The sequence below is a fragment of the Salmo salar genome, chromosome 17 (genome assembly GCF_965601325.2).
Source record: "Salmo salar chromosome 17, fSalSal1, whole genome shotgun sequence".
Taxonomy (NCBI): Eukaryota; Metazoa; Chordata; class Actinopteri; order Salmoniformes; family Salmonidae; genus Salmo; species Salmo salar.
In genome coordinates, this window is record NC_138307.1 from 58,781,244 (window position 1) to 58,807,631 (window position 26,388).

The window sequence follows — 26,388 nt, forward strand, 5'->3', positions numbered from 1 at the left end:
CTGTCACAATACAATACCTTGAACACGCAACCTCAGGTTACTCCCTGAAAAACTGCAGTGGTATCAGTGAGTACACACGTATTTTGATTCATATAGTATATCTAATGAACAGAGGTAGATTTTGTTAATAGGCCCTAATAAACAGGATAGCGTAGACATTGGGACCAAACTCTGCTACACTGTGTTTCTGTTAATTCCATGATCTTTGTTGAAGGTGTAATTTAAGGCATATCGCCAAGCAAACATCAGAGCTCTCTTTAAGAGGGACTTTAACCAAGGCTACAGACTAACGATGTGTGAATTAGTGTAGTCTATAAAGAATATATAGTTGAGTCTGTAGCCTATGTATTTATGATTTTACAAAACACATCCACATTCATAAAACATTTTTAGAATGAGTTTGCAAATGTTTTAATTTCTCCATGCCCTTGACACATGCTCTGTTGCTTTCATCAATTACATCTATATCTCGATATTACTCTGCTATCAAACAGTATGTGTTGCCTATATTTTACAATAGAAAGTGGAAGCTAAAGATGGTAATGTTTGCCACTCAACACAACAAGCAGTCTCATAAGCATTTTCCTCTGTATTTTAAACAGTCACCTACTCAGCCAAATATTACAGTCTTGTCCTTAAGGAGAAAAACTGGACCGATGCACAAGAGTACTGCAGACAACACTACACAAACCTGTCCATCATACACACAGACGAGGATTGGAAGGCAATTCAGTCCTCTTTGGGTAATTTCAGTGGTGATGTGTGGATTGGGCTCCATAGGCCTGGTTCAACTGAAAAGTGGAAGTGGTCTGATGGAGAGGACTTCATGTTCTTTAACTGGGAAAAAGGTTTTGGTGTCCACACCGTGGGTCATGACTGTGTCTTGTCTATTTCATCTCACTGGCAACCAGTGGATTGTGCAGCTTCAAGACAGTATATGTGTCAACGAGGTAAGAACTGACTAACTCACTGTCTTTAACTCACTTACTCTCTCTTTTTATCAATGGAAAATCCAACTTGTCATTTAACAAATGGGATTGATTGATTGATTGCACAACACCTACTCAAAACCTGTAGTCTTCATCTAATCAAATTTCAAACATTTGATTAATTAGGTTATCACCTGTAACTTCCAAGTTATTTCTTATTATGTGAAGTCATTAACTTTCTCATGAAATCTGATGTGTCAGTTTTCACCTTCCCTCCTAGAAGTTCATCATGGTAATGGAACAACAGAGAAGGTGTATGAGCTGATGCCTGGGCCAAAGACGCAGCAGGACGCTCGGAAAGACTGCAAGAGCAAAGGCAGAGATCTGGCAAGTATACTTAACCAGAAAGAACAGGAAGCCTTTGATGAGGTGACTGAAGGGGACACCTGGATCGGACTTGACCACAACAACAGCAACGGACTATGGGAATGGTCAAACGGAGAACCATTTCAGCAATGGGAAAACACCAGGGAAGATGGAAACTGTGTACAGCTGAACAGAAAATGGACACCAAAAGATTGCTCTCGTCCAAGTGCTTTCCTTTGCTATGGAGGTAAGTTGAACCTTGTGAGATTGTTATCAAACTAAACGTTTTCAGTCAGTCATCATCTATGAATAAGTTGTATGGAATCTACACGAAGAAAATCCTCGTTTTTATGAGATGAAAATTTGTATTAAGATTAGGCCTACTTTGTTTTTGTATCAATGATAAAAATAACAGGAAACTTCAAATGTGCTGAAATGTAGTCTACTTCATTCTAACAGATGAACGTGCACTTAACAACACCGGGGATTTGACCACTTCTGTTACACCTGAAACCAACAGCCCTACTTCAACTGGACCTCCGTCTACCAAAACATTTACCACAACAACTACCACCTCACCAACTACCACTACTAAGGGACAGTCCACCACCTCACCACCTACCACTACTAATGGACAGTACACCACTTCACCAACTACCACTACAAAGGGACAGTCCACCACCTCACCAACTATCACTACTAAGGGACAGTCCACCACCTCACCAACTATCACTACTAAGGGACAGTCCACCACCTCACCAACTACCACTACTAAGGGACAGTCCACCACCTCACCAACTATCACTACTAAGGGACAGTCCACCACCTCACCAACTATAACTACTAAGGGACAGTCCACCACCTCACCAACTACCAGTCCACCACCTCACCAACTATCACTACTAAGGGACAGTCCACCACCTCACCAACTACCACTACTAAGGGACAGTCCACCACCTCACCAACTACCACTACTAAGGGACAGTCCACCACCTCACCAACTATAACTACTAAGGGACAGTCCACCACCTCACCAACTACCACTACTAAGGGACAGTCCACCACCTCACCACCTACCACTACTAAGGGACAGTCCACCACCTCACCAACTATCACTACTAAGGGACAGTCCACCACCTCACCAACTATCACTACTAAGGGACAGTCCACCACCTCACCAACTACCACTACTAAGGGACAGTCCACCACCTCACCAACTACCACTACTAAGGGACAGTCCACCACCTCACCATCTATCACTACTAAGGGACAGTCCACCACCTCACCAACTACCACTACTAAGGGACAGTCCACCACCTCACCAACTATCACTACTAAGGGACAGTCCACCACCTCACCAACTATCACTACTAAGGGACAGTCCACCACCTCACCACCTACCACTACTAAGGGACAGTCCACCACCTCACCACCTACCACTACTAATGGACAGTCCACCACCTCACCAACTATCACTACTAAGGGACAGTCCACCACCTCACCACCTACCACTACTAATGGACAGTCCACCACCTCACCAACTACCACTACAAAGGGACAGTCCACCACCTCACCAACTATCACTACTAAGGGACAGTCCACCACCTCACCAACTATCACTACTAAGGGACAGTCCACCACCTCACCAACTATCACTACTAAGGGACAGTCCACCACCTCACCAACTATCACTACTAAGGGACAGTCCACCACCTCACCAACTACCACTACTAAGGGACAGTCCACCACCTCACCAACTATCACTACTACGGGACAGTCCACCACCTCAGCAACTATCACTACTAAGGGACAGTCCACCACCTCACCAACTATCACTACTAAGGGACAGTCCACCACCTCACCACCTACCACTACTAAGGGACAGTCCACCACCTCACCAACTACCACTACTAAGGGACAGTCCACCACCTCACCAACTACCACTACTAAGGGACAGTCCACCACCTCACCAACTACCACTACTAAGGGACAGTCCACCACCTCACCACCTATCACTACTAAGGGACAGTCCACCACCTCACCAACTATCACTACTAAGGGACAGTACACCACCTCACCAACTACCACACCACCTCACCAACTACCACTACTAAGGGACAGTCCACCACCTCACCACCTACCACTACTAAGGGACAGTACACCACCTCACCAACTACCACTACTAAGGGACAGTCCACCCCCTCACCACCTACCACTACTAAGGGACAGTCCACCACCTCACCAACTATCACTACTAAGGGACAGTCCACCACCTCACCAACTATCACTACTAAGGGACAGTCCACCACCTCACCAACTATCACTACTAAGGGACAGTCCACCACCTCACCAACTATCACTACTAAGGGACAGTCCACCACCTCACCAACTATCACTACTAAGGGACAGTCCACCACCTCACCAACTATCACAACTAAGGGACAGTCCACCACCTCACCAACTATCACTACTAAGGGACAGTCCACCACCTCACCACCTACCACTACTAATGGACAGTACACCACCTCACCAACTACCACTACAAAGGGACAGTCCACCACCTCACCAACTATCACTACTAAGGGACAGTCCACCACCTCACCAACTATCACTACTAAGGGACAGTACACCACCTCACCAACTACAAATACTAACGGACAGTCCACCACCTCACCAACTACCACTACTAAGGGACAGTCCACCACCTCACCACCTACCACTACTAAGGGACAGTCCACCACCTCACCAACTACCACTACTAAGGGACAGTCTACCACCTCACCAACTATCACTACTAAGGGACAGTCCACCACCTCACCAACTACCACTACTAAGGGACAGTCCACCACCTCACCAACTACCACTACTAAGGGACAGTCCACCACATCACCAACTACCACTACTAAGGGACAGTCCACCACCTCACCAACTACCACTACTAAGGGACAGTCCACCACCTCACCAACTACCACTACTAAGCGACAGTCCACCACCTCACCAACTACCACTACTAAGGGACAGTCCACCACCTCACCAACTATCACTACTAAGGGAACGTCCACCACCTCACCACCTACCACTACTAATGGACAGTACACCACCTCACCAACTACCACTACTAAGGGACAGTCCACCACCTCACCAACTACCACTACTAAGGGACAGTCCACCACCTCACCAACTACCACTACTAAGGGACAGTCCACCACCTCACCAACTATCACTACTAAGGGACAGTCCACCACCTCACCAACTATCAACACTAAGGGACAGTCCACCACCTCACCAACTATCACTACTAAGGGACAGTCGACCACCTCACCACCTACCACTACTAATGGACAGTACACCACCTCACCAACTACCACTACAAAGGGACAGTCCACCACCTCACCAACTATCACTACTAAGGGACAGTCCACCACCTCACCAACTATCACTACTAAGGGACAGTCCACCACCTCACCAACTATCACTACTAAGGGACAGTTCACCACCTCACCAACTACCACTACTAAGGGACAGTCCACCACCTCACCAACTATCACTACTAAGGGACAGTCCACCACCTCACCAACTATCACTACTAAGGGACAGTACACCACCTCACCAACTACCACTGCTAAGGGACAGTCCACCACCTCACCAACTACCACTACTAAGGGACAGTCCACCACCTCAACAACTATCACTACTAAGGGACAGTCCACCACCTCACCAACTATCACTACTAAGGGACAGTCCACCACCTCACCACCTACCACTACTAAGGGACAGTCCACCACCTCACGACCTACCACTACTAATGGACAGTACACCACCTCACCAACTACCACTACTAAGGGACAGTCCACCCCCTCACCACCTACCACTACTAAGGGACAGTCCACCACCTCACCAACATTCACTACTAAGGGACAGTCCACCACCTCACCAACTATCACTACTAAGGGACAGTCCACCACCTCACCAACTATCACTACTAAGGCACAGTCCACCACCTCACCAACTATCACTACTAAGGGACAGTCCACCACCTCACCAACTATCACTACTAAGGGACAGTCCACCACCTCACCAACTATCACTACTAAGGGACAGGCCACCACCTCACCAATTATCACTACTAAGGGACAGTCCACCACCTCACCAACTATCACAACTAAGGGACAGTCCACCACCTCACCAACTATCACTACTAAGGGACAGTCCACCACCTCACCACCTACCACTACTAATGGACAGTACACCACCTCACCAACTATCACTACTAAGGGACAGTCCACCACCTCACCAACTATCACTACTAAGGGACAGGCCACCACCTCACCAACTATCACTACTAAGGGACAGTCCACCACCTCACCAACTATCACAACTAAGGGACAGTCCACCACCTCACCAACTACCACTACTAAGGGACAGTCCACCACCTCACCAACTACCACTACTAAGGGACAGTCCACCACATCACCAACTACCACTACTAAGGGACAGTCCACCACCTCACCAACTACCACTACTAAGGGACAGTCCACCACCTCACCAACTACCACTACTAAAGGACAGTCCACCACCTCACCAACTATCACTACTAAGGGACAGTCCACCACCTCCCCAACTATCACTACTAAGGGACAGTCCACCACCTCCCCAACTATCACTAATAAGGGACAGTCCACCACCTCACCAACTATCACTACTAAGGGACAGTCCACCACCTCACCAACTATCACTACTAAGGGACAGTCCACCACCTCACCAACTATCACTACTAAGGGACAGTCCACCACCTCACCAACTACCACTACTAAGGGACAGTCCACCACCTCACCAACTACCACTACTAAGGGACAGTCCACCACCTCACCAACTACCACTACTAAGCGACAGTCCACCACCTCACCAACTACCACTACTAAGGGACAGTCCACCACCTCACCAACTATCACTACTAAGGGAACGTCCACCACCTCACCACCTACCACTACTAATGGACAGTACACCACCTCACCAACTACCACTACTAAGGGACAGTCCACCACCTCACCAACTACCACTACTAAGGGACAGTCCACCACCTCACCAACTACCACTACTAAGGGACAGTCCACCACCTCACCAACTATCACTACTAAGGGACAGTCCACCACCTCACCAACTATCAACACTAAGGGACAGTCCACCACCTCACCAACTATCACTACTAAGGGACAGTCGACCACCTCACCACCTACCACTACTAATGGACAGTACACCACCTCACCAACTACCACTACAAAGGGACAGTCCACCACCTCACCAACTATCACTACTAAGGGACAGTCCACCACCTCACCAACTATCACTACTAAGGGACAGTCCACCACCTCACCAACTATCACTACTAAGGGACAGTTCACCACCTCACCAACTACCACTACTAAGGGACAGTCCACCACCTCACCAACTATCACTACTAAGGGACAGTCCACCACCTCACCAACTATCACTACTAAGGGACAGTACACCACCTCACCAACTACCACTGCTAAGGGACAGTCCACCACCTCACCAACTACCACTACTAAGGGACAGTCCACCACCTCAACAACTATCACTACTAACGGACCGTCCACCACCTCACCAACTATCACTACTAAGGGACAGTCCACCACCTCACCACCTACCACTACTAAGGGACAGTCCACCACCTCACGACCTACCACTACTAATGGACAGTACACCACCTCACCAACTACCACTACTAAGGGACAGTCCACCCCCTCACCACCTACCACTACTAAGGGACAGTCCACCACCTCACCAACATTCACTACTAAGGGACAGTCCACCACCTCACCAACTATCACTACTAAGGGACAGTCCACCACCTCACCAACTATCACTACTAAGGCACAGTCCACCACCTCACCAACTATCACTACTAAGGGACAGTCCACCACCTCACCAACTATCACTACTAAGGGACAGTCCACCACCTCACCAACTATCACTACTAAGGGACAGGCCACCACCTCACCAATTATCACTACTAAGGGACAGTCCACCACCTCACCAACTATCACAACTAAGGGACAGTCCACCACCTCACCAACTATCACTACTAAGGGACAGTCCACCACCTCACCACCTACCACTACTAATGGACAGTACACCACCTCACCAACTATCACTACTAAGGGACAGTCCACCACCTCACCAACTATCACTACTAAGGGACAGGCCACCACCTCACCAACTATCACTACTAAGGGACAGTCCACCACCTCACCAACTATCACAACTAAGGGACAGTCCACCACCTCACCAACTATCACTACTAAGGGACAGTCCACCACCTCACCAACTATCACTACTAAGGGACAGTCCACCACCTCACCACCTACCACTACTAATGGACAGTACACCACCTCACCAACTACCACTACAAAGGGACAGTCCACCACCTCACCAACTATCACTACTAAGGGACAGTCCACCACCTCACCAAGTATCACTACTAAGGGACAGTACACCACCTCACCACCTACCACTACTAAGGGACAGTCCACCACCTCACGACCTACCACTACTAATGGACAGTACACCACCTCACCAACTACCACTACTAAGGGACAGTCCACCCCCTCACCACCTACCACTACTAAGGGACAGTCCACCACCTCACCAACATTCACTACTAAGGGACAGTCCACCACCTCACCAACTATCACTACTAAGGGACAGTCCACCACCTCACCAACTATCACTACTAAGGCACAGTCCACCACCTCACCAACTATCACTACTAAGGGACAGTCCACCACCTCACCAACTATCACTACTAAGGGACAGTCCACCACCTCACCAACTATCACTACTAAGGGACAGGCCACCACCTCACCAATTATCACTACTAAGGGACAGTCCACCACCTCACCAACTATCACAACTAAGGGACAGTCCACCACCTCACCAACTATCACTACTAAGGGACAGTCCACCACCTCACCACCTACCACTACTAATGGACAGTACACCACCTCACCAACTATCACTACTAAGGGACAGTCCACCACCTCACCAACTATCACTACTAAGGGACAGGCCACCACCTCACCAACTATCACTACTAAGGGACAGTCCACCACCTCACCAACTATCACAACTAAGGGACAGTCCACCACCTCACCAACTACCACTACTAAGGGACAGTCCACCACCTCACCAACTACCACTACTAAGGGACAGTCCACCACATCACCAACTACCACTACTAAGGGACAGTCCACCACCTCACCAACTACCACTACTAAGGGACAGTCCACCACCTCACCAACTACCACTACTAAAGGACAGTCCACCACCTCACCAACTATCACTACTAAGGGACAGTCCACCACCTCCCCAACTATCACTACTAAGGGACAGTCCACCACCTCCCCAACTATCACTAATAAGGGACAGTCCACCACCTCACCAACTATCACTACTAAGGGACAGTCCACCACCTCACCAACTATCACTACTAAGGGACAGTCCACCACCTCACCAACTATCACTACTAAGGGACAGTCCACCACCTCACCAACTCCCACTACTAAGGGACAGTCCACCACCTCACCAACTACCACTACTAAGGGACAGTCCACCACCTCACCAACTACCACTACTAAGCGACAGTCCACCACCTCACCAACTACCACTACTAAGGGACAGTCCACCACCTCACCAACTATCACTACTAAGGGAACGTCCACCACCTCACCACCTACCACTACTAATGGACAGTACACCACCTCACCAACTACCACTACTAAGGGACAGTCCACCACCTCACCAACTACCACTACTAAGGGACAGTCCACCACCTCACCAACTACCACTACTAAGGGACAGTCCACCACCTCACCAACTATCACTACTAAGGGACAGTCCACCACCTCACCAACTATCAACACTAAGGGACAGTCCACCACCTCACCAACTATCACTACTAAGGGACAGTCGACCACCTCACCACCTACCACTACTAATGGACAGTACACCACCTCACCAACTACCACTACAAAGGGACAGTCCACCACCTCACCAACTATCACTACTAAGGGACAGTCCACCACCTCACCAACTATCACTACTAAGGGACAGTCCACCACCTCACCAACTATCACTACTAAGGGACAGTTCACCACCTCACCAACTACCACTACTAAGGGACAGTCCACCACCTCACCAACTATCACTACTAAGGGACAGTCCACCACCTCACCAACTATCACTACTAAGGGACAGTACACCACCTCACCAACTACCACTGCTAAGGGACAGTCCACCACCTCACCAACTACCACTACTAAGGGACAGTCCACCACCTCAACAACTATCACTACTAAGGGACCGTCCACCACCTCACCAACTATCACTACTAAGGGACAGTCCACCACCTCACCACCTACCACTACTAAGGGACAGTCCACCACCTCACGACCTACCACTACTAATGGACAGTACACCACCTCACCAACTACCACTACTAAGGGACAGTCCACCCCCTCACCACCTACCACTACTAAGGGACAGTCCACCACCTCACCAACATTCACTACTAAGGGACAGTCCACCACCTCACCAACTATCACTACTAAGGGACAGTCCACCACCTCACCAACTATCACTACTAAGGCACAGTCCACCACCTCACCAACTATCACTACTAAGGGACAGTCCACCACCTCACCAACTATCACTACTAAGGGACAGTCCACCACCTCACCAACTATCACTACTAAGGGACAGGCCACCACCTCACCAATTATCACTACTAAGGGACAGTCCACCACCTCACCAACTATCACAACTAAGGGACAGTCCACCACCTCACCAACTATCACTACTAAGGGACAGTCCACCACCTCACCACCTACCACTACTAATGGACAGTACACCACCTCACCAACTATCACTACTAAGGGACAGTCCACCACCTCACCAACTATCACTACTAAGGGACAGGCCACCACCTCACCAACTATCACTACTAAGGGACAGTCCACCACCTCACCAACTATCACAACTAAGGGACAGTCCACCACCTCACCAACTATCACTACTAAGGGACAGTCCACCACCTCACCAACTATCACTACTAAGGGACAGTCCACCACCTCACCACCTACCACTACTAATGGACAGTACACCACCTCACCAACTACCACTACAAAGGGACAGTCCACCACCTCACCAACTATCACTACTAAGGGACAGTCCACCACCTCACCAAGTATCACTACTAAGGGACAGTACACCACCTCACCAACTACAACTACTAACGGACAGTCCACCACCTCACCAACTACCACTACTAAGGGACAGTCCACCACCTCACCACCTACCACTACTAAGGGACAGTCCACCACCTCACCAACTACCACTACTAAGGGACAGTCTACCACCTCACCAACTATCACTACTAAGGGACAGTCCACCACCTCACCAACTACCACTACTAAGGGACAGTCCACCACCTCACCAACTACCACTACTAAGGGACAGTCCACCACCTCACCAACTACCACTACTAAGGGACAGTCCACCACCTCACCACCTACCACTACTAATGGACAGTACACCACCTCACCAACTACCACTACTAAGGGACAGTCCACCACCTCACCAACTACCACTACTAAAGGACAGTCCACCACCTCCCCAACTATCACTACTAAGGGACAGTCCACCACCTCCCCAACTATCACTAATAAGGGACAGTCCACCACCTCACCAACTATCACTACTAAGGGACAGTCCACCACCACACCAACTACCACTACTAAGGGACAGTCCACCACCTCCCCAACTATCACTACTAAGGGACAGTCCACCACCTCCCCAACTATCACTAATAAGGGACAGTCCACCACCTCACCAACTATCACTACTAAGGGACAGTCCACCACCACACCAACTACCACTACTAAGGGACAGTCCACCACCTCACCAACTATCACTACTAAGGGACAGTCCACCACCTCACCACCTACCACTACTAAGGGACAGTCCACCACCTCACCAACTATCACTACTAAGGGACAGTTCACCACCTCACCAACTACCACTACTAAGGGACAGTCCACCACCTCACCAACTATCACTACTAAGGGACAGTCCACCACCTCACCAACTATCACTACTAAGGGACAGTCCACCACCTCACCAACTATCACTACTAAGGGACAGTCCACCACCTCACCACCTACCACTACTAAGGGACAGTCCACCACCTCACCAACTACCACTACGAAGGGACAGTCCACCACCTCACCAACTACCACTACTAAGGGACAGTCCACCACCTCACCAACTACCACTACTAAGGGACAGTCCACCACCTCACCAACTATCACTACTAAGGGACAGTCCACCACCTCACCAACTATCACTACTAAGGGACAGTCCACCACCTCACCAACTACCACTACTAATGGACAGTCCACCACCTCACCAACTACCACTACTACTGGACAGTCCACCACCTCACCAACTACCACTACTTCCAGTGGACAACTGACCTCATCAGGATCCACCTCCTCAAACAGGACGCACACATCTTCCCCCAGTAGTACAACTTCTCCACTCCATCCTGGTGAGTGTCAGACATGGAGCAACATTCTCTACCAATCCGCACAAAGGTGCACAAGTGACAATTGTGATGGTTTTAATGGCAGATAAGACCGTAAGTGTATGTGTATTTGTGGTTTTGTGTTTATTAACTTACATTAACATGTGCAGTTTCATGTGTGTTTGTGTCTTGTCCATGCAGATTACCTGCACTACTTCAACGAGCCCAAGAGCTGGATCAATGCCATAGAGTTCTGCAGAAGTCGTGGCTCCAAGTCCAACCTGGTGCACATCACCAACCAGACCGTGCATGCTGACGTGACCCAGCTCCTGGCCAACGTGGAGCTGCAATGTGGGGAGGTGTGGATTGGTTTGGAGAGGTCCATCTTTGAGTGGAACGCCCCCTGGCTGTGGACCAGTGGTGATGTTGATAAGGTGGTGAAGTACAGCGAGTGGCACAGCTGCTTCCCCCTCAACCCCATCAATTACCACTGTGGTAAGATGGTCCGGGTTGGTAACGGAGAACTGAAGTGGCTGGATGCTTCCTGTCATCAGGAATTACCCTTCATCTGTCAAGGTACATTGCTCAACTTTGGAGCTCCTATTTTAGGGCTTGTTCAGTGGGGTGGAACATTCAGAATGTTGCAGATAGACCAATGTTACATAGACGTGCCCTGGTTTACTGTGGAATAGAGATTTACTTTCTTGACTCTCATGTCAGCTCTATGGAATGTATTACTTTATGCAATGCTCTGATTATACCCCCCTATTGAATAAGGCTCAACCCACATCCCAGAAACCCCCTCTCTACAGCTGACTACTCTCTGCATTGCTCTTTTCTGACTTTTACTGTAGCCAATAGTATATTGTAGTTTAATAGTCTTGAATAAGCAAAAACAAAATAGCAAGGTCTAGTCAAAGATACATAGATGTCATCTCATCCATGTCCTCTCATCCAACAGTTAACCCACTGTTCCTAGGCCGTCATTGAAAATAAGAATTTGTTCTTAACTGACTTGCCTAGTTAAATAAATAAAAGGTAAATAATCCTGTTTATGATGTTTTAACAGATCTCCACTAGAGGGCTTTACATGGCAGCCTGGACAGTCTGCAGACAGACACCACACTCAGGGTCTGAAAAGGGCCTGCATTTCAATTCATTATATTATTAAACCACTATTACTATTATTACAATTATTATTACTACTTTTACTTATCATTTTTACTATTACATTACTTAATGATACTGTATGTTTACTCATAACCATGGCTGTGACTGTTATTAACTGTACTAATTTGATTGTTTAAAAATAGAGTAGATAAAAGTAAAGAAAATATTATTAAAATTAAAATGTAGTATTTCACTTTTGTGTGATCACTGTAGCCTATTGTAGGAGACAGCTACATTGTTATAATGACAATATTGGTATTTTGTTATGATGTATGCATTTCATGCGATAACTGTGACTTCTGTGAAATTGACACGGCTGCACTGATGGGCCACATTGATGCAACAAGGTGCCATAAACTCAAATCAATTGAACCATTGAACCAAAACATGCATTTTGGAGACATAATCCCATTTTCATTTTTTTAATGATGAGGTTTACATACGCTATGGGTAACAATATTATTTGCAGTAGCCTATCCTAATAGATTAATGAGATGAATCACTCCCCTATCTCATCCCCCCTTCCACTCAGCACCCCACATGTCTGAGACATCGTGCTCAGAATCTATTACCAGCTCTATCTCTACTTACACTACCCCCTTCTCAGAAATATCGAGAGAGAGAAGAGAAAGATAGATACTTTTGTTTATTGTCTACTTCACTTGCTTTGGCAATTTTAAAATGTGTTTCCCATGCCAATAAAGCCTTTGAATTGAATTGAGCTAGAGAGAGAGAGAGAGAGAGAGAGGAGAGAGAGAGAGAGAGAGAGAGAGACGGCCAGCAGCTCGTCTCTGTGCACTCAGTCGGAGACAGTTACCGCGGATTGTGCAGACAGAGCAATCAGTTCAGTACTGAGAGCTCGTTTTATTTACGGTAAAAATGTCGGCCAGACCAGGCTACTATCGGCAGGAGCTGAACAAGACTGTATGGGAGGTTCCCGAGCGGTACCAGAACCTGACTCCCGTGGGCTCGGGGGCCTACGGTTCGGTATGGTGAGTAGGCTATATGAAAGAAGGAGGGGCGAGGCTGCAAAGAAGTCCAGAAACACAATACAATGCAGAGGGAAAACATAGTTTAGCCTTATGATTTGTATTATGATTATGCATTATTGGATAATATTGGAAAAACAATAGGCCTATTTATAGCCTATTCTCATTATTATTGTGCAATTACCAGTCTATTGTTATTATTATTATTATTATTGAGGTTATTGAGGCAGTATTAGGCTGATTTAATATCATTAATGTTCATGTGGCCCAGTTAGTTGTTATGCACGAGAAAGTCAATGTTATTTTCATGTTTGTTCAATGTGGATTCACTAGACTACTCTATTTGTATCAATATGATGCTGTCATAAAGGCTTCGTTTTCCGTTTGATTGATTTATCTGTCGTTGACACCATTCCCAAATACTGGGCGTCATCAGTCCAATGGCAGACTGTCCGCAGTTGTTGCCTCTCGGTGCGAAGGCTTTAAACACCTTAAGCTTCGGATGTACAGTAGCTGATTCAGTCTGGACCATACGATCCCCATACCGAAAGAGGAAACAATTAGGAGTTATCGGCGCATCGCACCTGCAACCACGCGCTACGGGAGATCCTCTGAATCGTGACAGTTCTCAATAGGATACATTTAGTTTCCATAAGACTTTTTGGGCTACTAATAACAGGTGCAGCACTTCGGGGGGGGATCTGCACTGAACAACTGACGGATGCATGACACATCTGTATAGCCATGGGCATGTGTAGGGCCCACCTCAGTGTTTCTGACTGCAAATATCTTGAATTGTTTCGTTTTTTTTCAGACATTTGTGCTGTTATGGACTTTTGTCTTTGATATGCTTATGTTCACTTCAGACAGTGAAGAGGGACCTAGGGAATCAATCTCAACATTGTATTCATGACTACCAGTCTGTTGACCGAATAACAGACTTAAATTTCACAACCTGATCTCCTCCCCATACAGTAAATACCTCTCTCTCTCTCTCTCTCTCTCTCTCACGCACACACACCGCTGTCTAGCCCAATGAGGTGGTTCTTATGGTCTACATTTCCACATGAACAAGTTCCTTTTTTCTCACTAGTGGGTTGGGCAATATTTCCTTGTTTTAATTTTGGATCACTCTTTGTCTGTTGCGGGAGAATAGACACTGTTGCCATGGCGAGGTGTCATGGTGATGTGTGCACCTCGGCTTGAGTGTCATACACGCAATCCATATTGATCCATGCATGGGAAGGGAAATTAAGTGCTTGGCGGTTTCAATGTCTGCTTTTACTATAAAAGCACTGGTAGATAGATTTTCATTGTGGGCACATCTCTCTTTGTTGTTTATATGCTGGTAAAACAGCCAACCATGGCCTGTCAATCCAATGCTTTTGCATCTCCTAGGACAGAGGGAAGTGAGGATGTGATCTTCTGAGGATCAGCCCAGGGAGACAGAACACAGACATCTGTGATGCAGCAGACATGGAAGAGAAGGAAGGCACAGAAACTACATGTTAGCTCTAGCAATATCTAAGCCTTTATTGGTCAATTAGATTTAATGGAAGTTTAGCCTAGCTGATTGATGGGAAGAACTGCAGTGTTTTACTACTCCGCTGAGGAATCATGGTGAAGTCGGCACAGTTATGTCTGTTTGATTTGATGAAGACCTTGGAAGCTGAGTAGATAGGCATGATAGCATAGCAACAATTCAAACAAAGACCATCCCTGTGTCTGCTTCTTTTGACTAATACAATTCTCTCAAATACAGTTAAAAACAAAACTCATTATTTATGTGGATTCACAAACACATCTAATACACCATCAACCAAGATGCAGAGCAATGCAGTCATGTGATCTGCTACACCTACAAAATGGCACCACTGCTCATAGTACCAGTCTAGCCAGCAAGGACACTCACATTCTTGCACACAATCTCCCTCTCTCTTTCTCTCTCTCTCTGAGCCCTGCATTGTTCAGGCTGTGCTCCAGTCATTGTCACCGTTTTCTCCATGGCAGAGCTGATTGATTAGCAGAGGGGTGGGGGTTTGGGAATTGGGAAGGTATTTTATAGGGGGTTGGGACGGGGAGAGCCTTGGGGGTCCAGGGACATTACTTCTGAGGATACAGAGGGGAATTGGAGTCATTATATTAATCCTTGGTGCTCCTCAATCTCCCTGCAAAGCCTCCTGAGATTGTTTGCCTGTCCAGGATCTGATCAGAAAGGTCCATATAATGCATATCATCAGATCAAATCAAAATGAAATATTTGTCACATGCGCCTAATACAACAGATGTAGACTTTACTGTGAAATGCTTACTTACGAGCCCTTTCCCAACAATGCTTGAGTTAAAAAGTAAGACAAATATATACAAGGAGCACCGGTACCGAGTCAATGTGCAGGGGTACGAGGTAGTTGAGGTAATATAGTATGTACATGTAGTTAGGGGTAAAGGTGACTAGGCAATCAGGATAGGTGATAAACAAAGTAGCAGCAGCGTATGTGATGAGTGTGAAAGTGTGTCTATCTGTGAGTGTATGTGTGTGTTTTGTGTGTGTGAGCGTACGCAGTGTGTATGTGTGTTGGAGTGTCAGTGTAGTGAGTGTGTGGGTAGAGTCCAGTGAGTATGCATAGAGCCAGTGCAACAGAGTCAGTGCAAATTAAAAGGGGATCAATGCAAATAGCAGTGGTGGGGAAAGTACCCAATTGTCATACTTTGAGTAAAAGTAAAGATACCTTAATAGAAAATGACTGAAGTAAAAGTGAAAGTCATCCTGTAAAATACTACTTGAGTGAAAGTCTAAATGTATTTGGTTTTAAATATACTTAAGTATCAAAAGTAAATGTAGTTGCTAAAATATACTTAAGTATCAAAAGTAAAATTCATTATATTAAGCAAACCAGACGACACAATTTTCTTTTTTTACATTTACGGATAGCCAGGGTCACACTCCAACAGACATAATTTACAAACAAAGCATTTGTGTTTAGTAGGAATGACCAGGGAGGTTCTCTTGATACGTGTGTGAATTGGACCATTTTCTGTCCTGCTTAGCATTGAAAATGTAACGAGTACTTTCGGGTGTCAGGGAAAATGTATGTAGTAAAATAAAAGTTGTCAAATATAAACAGTAAAGTAAAGATACCCCAAAAAAAGACTTAAGTAGTACTTTAAAGTATTTTACACCCCTGGCAAATAGTCAGTGTAGCCATTTAATTAACTGTTCAGCAATCTTATGGCTTGGGGGTAGAAGCTGTTCAGGAGCTTTTTGGTCTTAGAATTTGGTGCTCCGGTACCGCTTTCCCTGCGGTAGCAGAGAGAACAGTCTATAACTTGGGTGGCAGTAGTCTTTGACCATTTGTAGGGCCTTCCTCCTACACCGCCTGGTATAGAGGTTCTGGATGGCAGGGAGCTTGGCCCCAGTGATGTACTAGGCCATACGCACTACCCTCTGTAGCGCCTTACGGTCGGATGCCAAGCAGCTGCCACACCAAGCGGTGATGCAGCCAGCCAAGCTGTCTGAATGGTGTAGCCACCAGACAGAGGTATTATTGTACATGCACTAAAGCAGACTAATATCACACATTGACTGCATACCATGCAGAACATCACATAGGCACATGTATTCGTTTTCCATCATTATACCAGCAGACATCAAAACTCATATCTGAATGAACATGCACATTTAAAATGCATTGGAATGTCAGAGATTTTCACAAATGTGGTTGCTACTTCAAATAGAATTTATTCCAATAACTGGAACGCTTTTCATAGACTGCAAAACACCAGTCACATGTAATGACAATAGTTGTCATTCTTGAGACATCGTACTGGCACTTCCCTGCGCTTTCCCAAGTCGTATCATTTCTCATTTCCCGCTCAGCATGCAGACTGCAAACCCCTAATTCAATTTCAATGGTTACTTTTCCTTCCATCGGTCTCCTGAAAGGAAGTTGAAACGTCTTGGCCAGTAATATAACTCTAATTCGTTGTGAATGATGGGTTTAGAACTTGTCCATGACACTGAACATATTCTTCACAATGGAACTGGGAAACTCTTTGTTGGTGTAACGTTATGTAACAGTAATATAGCGTTGTGCAAATGTTTGCGCTTGCATCATGAATGCTTCATTTAGTCAAAATAACTCAATTCCATGTGCCCATTTCAACTGTTGCAGCAACACTATGCAAATCACGGCTACTGTGAGTGTGTGGTATTTGTAGGGGCGTGGCTGCTTAAAGAGCTATTATCATGTCGCTTCGGTGCCATTTAGCCGACGCTGTTGTGCAGAGTTTGTTTACAACGTGAGAGGACAAGCGATGACCGCCGAAGCTCTCGGATGAAAGCACACATGAAATAGAATCTCAAGTACATGGAACTTTATATCAGTGTTAACATGCAAGCCGCTGTGGGGAGCAAGATGCTGGAGAATAAAAGCAAGCATCCTTCATTTTGAATTCTAGGTGCAAACAGGATGCTCTGGAAGATGCTTTCATGTATGCCCCACTTTCCTTTGAATGATTGCATATGCTTAAGTCTAAAGTCAATATAGATAGCTAGATGAAGAGAGAGAGAGAGAGAAAGCCAAATTACTTTGCATCAGATATTGCGCTGCATTACTGTAACGGCTGATAAAACGTGCTGAGATGGAAGACAGAGTCAGTTGCAGAAATCGATGCATAGCCTGCCTGTGGAGTTGTGGGCAGTGAGGTGGACAGCCATGTATGGAAGATGAGATGGCAAGAGGACTGTGTGTGTGTGTGTGTGTGTGCGTGCGTGTGTGTGTGTGAGACGGAGAGGTCTGGCTTGTGTCATGGAAAGATGATGGTATGCTAGCTGCCTGTTTGGCTAACATTTAACAGGGGCATCTGGGGTAGCAGCAGGTGCTTCTGTGGCTGTGAATGAAATGAATGCACTTGGCCTTGTCTGAAGGCAATGCCTTCAGGTATGTGTGCATGGCCTTGTGTTGTACACATGGCAGGCCGCAGGTAACAACGTAGTAATGGTGTAGTGCTCCTCGCAGGCTGGTTAAAGGGGTTAAAGGTCAGGTTGATTATGACAGTGATTTACGTGGTTGTTTTAACTTCTTGTGCCGTTGTGGCTCTGTGCTGCCTCCCCTTCCTCTTTTCTTCACACTTCCTCTTTCTCATCTCCTTTACTGCTTCTTTTTTCCTTCTGTCCAGTTTCTTTCGATTTCTCAAACACTTATTTCCTGTCTGGTACTTCCTGTCCCCTCCCTCATCTCTTGCTCTCCCTCAATCTCTCTCTGACCTTCTCTACTCCTTCTACAGTACACTCCTTTGTCTCTTCATTCCTCTATAATGTTATTGCCTAGTCTCTTTTTCATTTCCCATAACACTCCTTCTCTGTGCAACATCAGAATTGAGTAAGATGTTGCACCAAATACTGCCTAAGTAGAAATAACACTGTCAACAACGGAGATGGCAGCACAACACCAGTACACTACTCAGACATACATTTGCACTTCAAAGGAAACAATAATGAATCCAATAATTGAATGATCAACATGTTTAAAAGCAATGCATTTCATTTTGTAATCTGCTGTCGCTCATCCCCACACCCCACACAGCTCAGCATATGACGTGCGGCTACGACAGAAGGTGGCAGTGAAGAAGCTGTCTCGGCCTTTCCAGTCCCTTATCCACAGTAGGCGCTCGTACCGTGAGCTCCGGCTACTCAAGCACATGAAACATGAGAACGTGAGTAAGGAGTGGTTGAAGCCCTCCCATGTTGGCTAGTTGACCTAAATTGCCTTGATAATGCACAATAGAGTTGTAACTATTTGGCATCAACCTTCTCCCTGAACAGGTAATAGGACTACTGGATGTATTCTCCCCTGCTGCATCGCTAGAGGACTTCCATGAAGTGTGAGTGGCTACTGAAAGAGCACTAGGATGTCCAACATACCCCATACAGTGATTATACTGTCATGATTATTCTGATGATGACATATTGCATTTAAATAGAGCTTTTCATCATGTTTCAAGGCATGTACTGTATAACTGAATTGGAACATCACCACGCACTGCTCTAAAAGTGTCCTCCTCCTCCTCCTCCTCTTTCCAGCTACCTGGTAACCAACTTGATGGGGGCAGACTTGAACAACATAGTGAAATTCCAGCGTCTCTCTGATGAGCATGTGCAGTTTCTTATTTACCAGCTGCTCAGGGGCCTCAAGGTAGTTAACCCCCCAGCGTATCATGTTTAGACATATTTTTTTTGACATACTATCCCATACACTGACAGTACAAAGCAACCTTCCTTGATAATAATTGTTTTTACTCACAGGCAACTGTTAAGTATTTCAATGTGCCACAGTTGAACCTCAAACACCATGATGATCCTTTTTATACTATAAAACTGCTGGCTATAATTTACTAGAATAACCCTTAACATCCTCTGAAATGGTATATATACTGTACCTTCACATTTGATTATAAACTCGGATATACTGCTAAGTTTGAAAGCTACATTATGCCTGGCTCACTAGGCAACACAGTTAACAGGGGACTGACCAGCCAGCCAAGTAACTAGCAAACCTAGTTACCAAGGAATTAACAAAAAATGTAGACCCTTCTAGACAGGGGCCAATGTTGGAATACACTGTTGACCTCTCTCTCTCTCTCCTTTCTTTCCTCTCTCCACCCACTCCTCCCCCGTCCCGTTGCCATGTCCCTTTTCCGTCTCCCCCTGAACAGTACATCCATTCAGCAGGACTGATACACAGAGTGAGTGGTGGCTTTCCTCTTCTCTTCTCTACTTGCCCACTCTTTTCCTTTTTCCTCAGCCCCTCTTTTCATAAAGGCAGTCTCCTGGATAGCAGTTGCCTCTCCTGAGTGCTTTGTTGGCTTTAAAAGGCAGTTCTGTATTTAGAATGTACCGGTATGTGTGAAAGTAGATAATATCATATTGTGTGAGTGTGTTAGAGAGAGATTGTGAGAGCTTCTTGTTGCATGTGCTTGTAGGCCTTACACCCAGCTTGTAAAACCCAGTATATGTTTCAACCTGTCTGTCTATCTGTCTGCCCTATCCATACATCACTGTCTGTCTGTCTGTCTGTCTGTCTGTCTGTCTGTCTGTCTGTCTGTCTGTCTGTCTACATGACTTTTTCCCTTTCTTTCCCCCTGTCCTTCAGACAGTCTTTGTGTTGACCAGTCTGTCTTTTCATGTGTCTGTCTCACAGGACTTGAAACCAAGTAACGTGGCAGTGAACGAGGACTGCGAGCTGAGGGTAAGACCAGTGACCCAGCCGCCCAACTCCTCAACGCCTCAGACAATCACAACACAACCTCCCCCCCACTCAGAAATGGCTATCACCATGACAACTTGTGTCTCTCTCTCCCCCAGATCCTTGACTTTGGATTGGCCAGACAGACGGATGATGAGATGACAGGGTACGTGGCGACTCGCTGGTATCGAGCGCCAGAGATCATGCTTAATTGGATGCACTACAATCAGACAGGTACAGATCCACACTCACACAACCCAAAAATGATCATAAAACCAAGATCCTCATTTCACACCACATATTACCAGACACCCAATATTACAACCAAACACATACTCGATCATCATGCAGTTCTATCCAGAAAAAAAAATTAGCTAGCTATATCTGTGCTGTTATGGCTAATCGTAAAATCCTGTTGTTATGACGACTGAATGTTAACGCCTCTGTTACAGTGGATATCTGGTCAGTGGGATGCATCATGGGAGAGCTGCTGAAGGGGAAGGTCCTGTTTCCAGGCAACGACTGTATCCTTCACTAACACGGACATGGCTTGAAAATGAGTGCACTACACTCCACAACCACTCTGGAGCGCTGTTGCCACCAATACTGCTCTATGGACACACATCGGCTCCTCCCAGATTTGCATCACAATCCAGTCTAGAGATATAGCCTTTCTGTCTGAAGGGGAGGTGTATTGAGAGTGACTGAAAGGAAAGGAAGTTCACAATGGACTGAATTGTATTGGCTATCACTGTACAGAGTCTAAAGACGGATACAAATAGGAATGTGATTTACTGCTTTGTATATCTGTATTGGGTCCTCAAATGTAGGAGTATGTAGGAGTCTGCTGTCTGCATAAAACGAACACTAGAACACTGTTCTAGCAAAGTCAAGTATGCCTATCCTCAGTCAGTTGTTCTACCTAAAGAGTTGGTCCTGCCAACCAAATGACTTTTTCCCGATCATGATGGCCCTTAATTAACCCCTCCTGATCTAAGATATCGACCAGCTGAAGAGGATTATGGAGGTGGTGGGCACCCCGGCCCCTGACCTTTTACAGAAGATCTCCTCTGAACATGTAAGAAGATGGAGAAATAGAGGGAGAGATGGGAAAGTTGAATGGATCATTAGCTATAGCAATGCTTTAATGACACTGATGATCTCCTGACATCCATTGATCGGTGTAATTGATTGACTAATTTGATGATCGATTATTCAATATTTTGCTTGTAGCATGATTGATTTCTCAATTGATGAATCAATTGGCCCTGCAATGTACTGTACACATTGTCACGTGTGTTGTTGTACATTGCTTCCTATTCATAGGCTCAGAAATATATCCAGTCTCTACCCTTCATGCCCCAGCAGGACTTAGAGAAGATATTCAGAGGAGCCAACCCAATGGGTGAGACTGAGTCATACCCGATAACTGAATTTGCCGGAGGCAAATTTTAACCCAAGGCTATAGTCACCCAAGGCTATGGATTACATAAGGCAGCTTTGTTAGTATTTTTCTCATTGTGCCTGCATCTTTCTCTCTGCATCTCTATTCTTCTCTCTCTCCCTCTCCTTCTCTCCCTCAGCTGTGGATCTACTGAAGCGCATGCTGGTTCTGGACTGTGACGGGCGTATCTCTGCCAGTGAGGCTCTCTCCCACCCTTATTTCTCCCAGTACCACGACCCGGACGACGAACCAGAGGCCCTGCCCTACGACCAGACGCTGGAGAGCAAGGACCGCACGCTAGAGGAGTGGAAAGGTGAGAGAGCGAGAGAGAGAGATGGATGGTGGCTGGAGTGGAGGAGGTTAAGAGGGATATTCCTTTTTAAAGATTCAACAGTTATTTTCTGCTGTGTTCTTGACCACACATAAATGCTCTCTTCCTCCTCACCTTTTGTTCATCCCTTTCTTCACCTCATCTTCTTTCTCTATCTTTCTCTCTCTCTCTCTCCATCCCCCTATACAGAGCTGGTGTTCGAGGAGATGAATGGAATCAAAGCGCCTGTCAGCGAGACGAGTAGTCTACAGGTGGAACAGTGAAAGACAAACCCTGCCTCCTTCTTCTCGGTCTGTCCTGTCAGCTGAGGAAGGACCGCCGTCTTGTCTCCGTCTGTCTGTCGGCCGGCGTTGGGGAGGCGGGAGGATCCGAGAGAAAGAGAGACCGCGGGCCAATCAGAAACAACGCTGTGTCCCCTAGAGGCATGACACCCCTCCCCTTGCTCACTGTGACTGGCTATTTGACTGCCTGTCATGAGTTTTGTAAAAGGGGAGCAGGGAGAGGGGAGGTCTAGTTGAACTGAAAGTGATGAGAATACGCACATTACGACAATTACAGGGAGCATGTTTTGATAGGTATATGTTTACAGTCTGTTGAAGAGAGGTAGGAGAGACAGAGACAGAGAGAGAAAGTAGCACTAGGGTTTTCAAACCTACCTAAGGGTCCAACTGGTAAATGGTCATTGGCTATAGGTTACTGGAAATCTTTCGTCATGAAGACATTTTATAAGCAGTCATAACGGATGTCAGTTTAAGTCTGCTTATAACACCTGTTATGTCATGGTAATGACAGTTTTATGACAGAGGGTTCTAGTGAATTGTTGTCGAGAATTTCACACATTTTATCATATTTCTATTTTAGTTGTAGCAAATATCTGTTATTTCACAGAAACTGACATAAGATGGTTCCTCCCTCGATATAGACCAATGAATGCCATTTGTGCTGTTACTGCACTACATCCCCCAACACCCACCAATATGCCACTGAATGACCAATGACAGAGATCTACTGTACATGGACAGGATTAGTGGCTGTAGGGTTTAAAACTTTGCATCATGTACAACTATTGGCCAGATTCACTAAGCATTTACACCTGTTTTTACAGAACAACACCGGTGGTAGTGTTTTGGTTACGGAGACATAACTGCATTGCTGCAAATGCTATGTAGATATGTCCCAATGTACAGGTAACTGCCAACATAAAGAATACATCAACATAAAGTGTTTTAATAGGGCATTGGGCCAACACAAGCCAGAGCAGATTCAATGCACCTTGGCAAAGTTTTTAGAACTCTGTTGGAGGGATTCGACACCATTCTTCCATGGGAAATTCCATCATTTGGTGTTTTGTTGAGGGTGGTGGAAAACGCTGTCTCAGGCACCACTCCAGAATCTCCTGTAAGTGTTCAATTGGGTTGAGAGCTGGTGACTGAGACAGCCATGGCATATGGTTTACATCGTTTTCATGCACATCAAACCATTCAGTGACCATTCGTGCCCTGTGGATGGGGGCATTGTCATCCTATGGGGGCATAGCCATGGTGGCCAAAATAATGACCTGCCCAGAATTTTTATACATCACCCTAAACATGATGGGATGTTAATTGATTCATTAACTCAGAAACCACACCTATGTGGAAGCACCTGCTTTCAATATGCTTTGTATCTCTTATTAACCCAAGTGTTTCCATGATTTTTGCAGTTACCTGTATGTAGGCTATGCATTTGTTGCTGGTATCACCCATTACAGATTCCACTTGGCTCCAGTCCAACAGGTTTTACTAGTCCCTGGCTCTGTTGAGAAACCCAAACCTATAGCTGAAGTTTACATCTGAACATTCAGCAGATACTATTACCCACAGTGACTCCCAGATGCAGTATGCAGATTAAATTGGATTTACAATAGGTCTGAATGTTGTAGTTTCAGAGGTCTAATATTCAGCATGTTTTAAAGGGGGGGGGGGGGGGACTGAGGTGAACGAATTACAGGGGAGTAAAATAATTCAATTTTCAGTAAAAACATGTTCTGGAATTGCAACATATACTACCCCAAGAACTACAACAACAATCATATACACAATGTCTCAATTACAGTAGAGATAATCCAAAATACTCTTTCTCGGTTGATGTTTGACCATTTACGGTCTTGTATGTGTCATGTACAAACGTTGATTTTGGGAACTTTGTGGATTTAAATAGAAATGCAAAAAAGATGAATGTATACAAAACTGTATGTTTAAAAAAAACAAGTGTCTTTTCATTCAATGGTGGCATGAATTTTAACTGTAAAATTTCTGCCATATGCATTTCCAATCAATAACCGAATGTCAACTCTGTGTCATAATGCCATGACAACTCATGACAGTTGATGTCAACCAACTCAACTCTATTACAACAGTTATAACACCATTATGCAGCATGAACAAGTAAACATTTGGTTACACATATTCATAATAAATCAAATCGATCTATTCCCTGTCTTGTTAACGTCATGAATGCGTGCGTCAATCCAGTCTTGTTTTCTCCCAAAAATGATTACGTCTGTTGTTGTATGGACAAATTCCTTTATGTTTTCCAAGTATCACACAGCAGCCTATCAGCTGGTATGCAGCACTATGTTAGTTGTGAGAATCTGTCATGGGCATAGCATGTTGTGGCATTATGAAAGACCACTTTACTTCAGAGTTACTGCCTACTCATTCCTCCTCCACATGGCCAAAGTTCCATCAATACTCCCAGCCCACACACACAGTAGCTTTCCAGTGCTTTCTGGGTTCCAAGTCTTGAGTATACATGGCCTTTTCCGTGTGTGTTTATGTGTGTGTCAATTTGCCTTCAAGGTCCATTCTTGCATGTTTCCAACAAACATGCCTGCAGGCATCGAACTATGTCATAATCTCTCAGCCACAGAACAGAGACAGTATTATGAGAGACCATCCTTTGATCATCATGACAACGCATGTATCCTCTTCTTCCTCGTCATCAATAAAAGCTAAATTCATCACCAGTTATCTTACTGTGTGTGTGTGGCCTACATGTACATTTTTACTTCTGAGCCTGCATATTAACAGCAACAACACTATCAGCAAAACAGAAAGGAAGGGTGACCAAGGGAGGCCAGGGAAATACTAAAATAAATTTCATCCCCACCTTTAGGCTAGGCTAGCTCTCTTCGCTATCTCATGGCAACAGACAGCATTTTGGCAACATTCCTTGTAAAGAGCCAGGGCGGCACGTAACCTAGCTGTTAAGAGTGTTGCTGGTTCGAATCCCTGAGTCAACTAGGTGAAAAATATGCCCATGTGCCTTTAA

General features: G+C 45.7%; 2 protein-coding genes across 3 annotated transcripts; both read left to right on the forward strand.

Moving 5' to 3' along the window:
• The first annotated feature begins 937 nt into the window (after window positions 1-937).
• On the forward strand, window positions 938-13,205 carry LOC106576253 (uncharacterized). The gene is made up of 5 exons (XM_082963334.1): window positions 938-950; window positions 1,210-1,320; window positions 3,361-11,922; window positions 12,100-12,474; window positions 12,968-13,205. Exons 1-5 carry the CDS (start codon window positions 938-940, stop codon window positions 12,976-12,978), a joined length of 9,072 nt encoding a protein of 3,023 aa, XP_082819460.1. The 3' UTR covers window positions 12,979-13,205.
• A 614-nt stretch (window positions 13,206-13,819) lies between these two features.
• LOC106576244 (mitogen-activated protein kinase 11) lies at window positions 13,820-26,087 on the forward strand. 2 transcript variants are annotated; one of them, XM_014153310.3, is made up of 12 exons: window positions 13,820-14,060; window positions 19,643-19,772; window positions 19,882-19,940; window positions 20,140-20,251; window positions 20,772-20,801; window positions 21,257-21,304; window positions 21,421-21,535; window positions 21,754-21,825; window positions 22,300-22,379; window positions 22,628-22,706; window positions 22,885-23,058; window positions 23,266-26,087. In XM_014153310.3, the coding sequence occupies exons 1-12, from the start codon at window positions 13,948-13,950 to the stop codon at window positions 23,337-23,339; spliced, it is 1,086 nt and encodes a 361-aa protein (XP_014008785.1). In that variant the 5' UTR covers window positions 13,820-13,947; the 3' UTR covers window positions 23,340-26,087. The 2 variants fall into 2 exon arrangements, with proteins under 2 accessions (XP_014008785.1, XP_014008787.1); XM_014153312.3 differs by lacking the exon at window positions 13,820-14,060 and adding an exon at window positions 17,408-18,548.
• The last annotated feature ends 301 nt before the right edge of the window (window positions 26,088-26,388 follow it).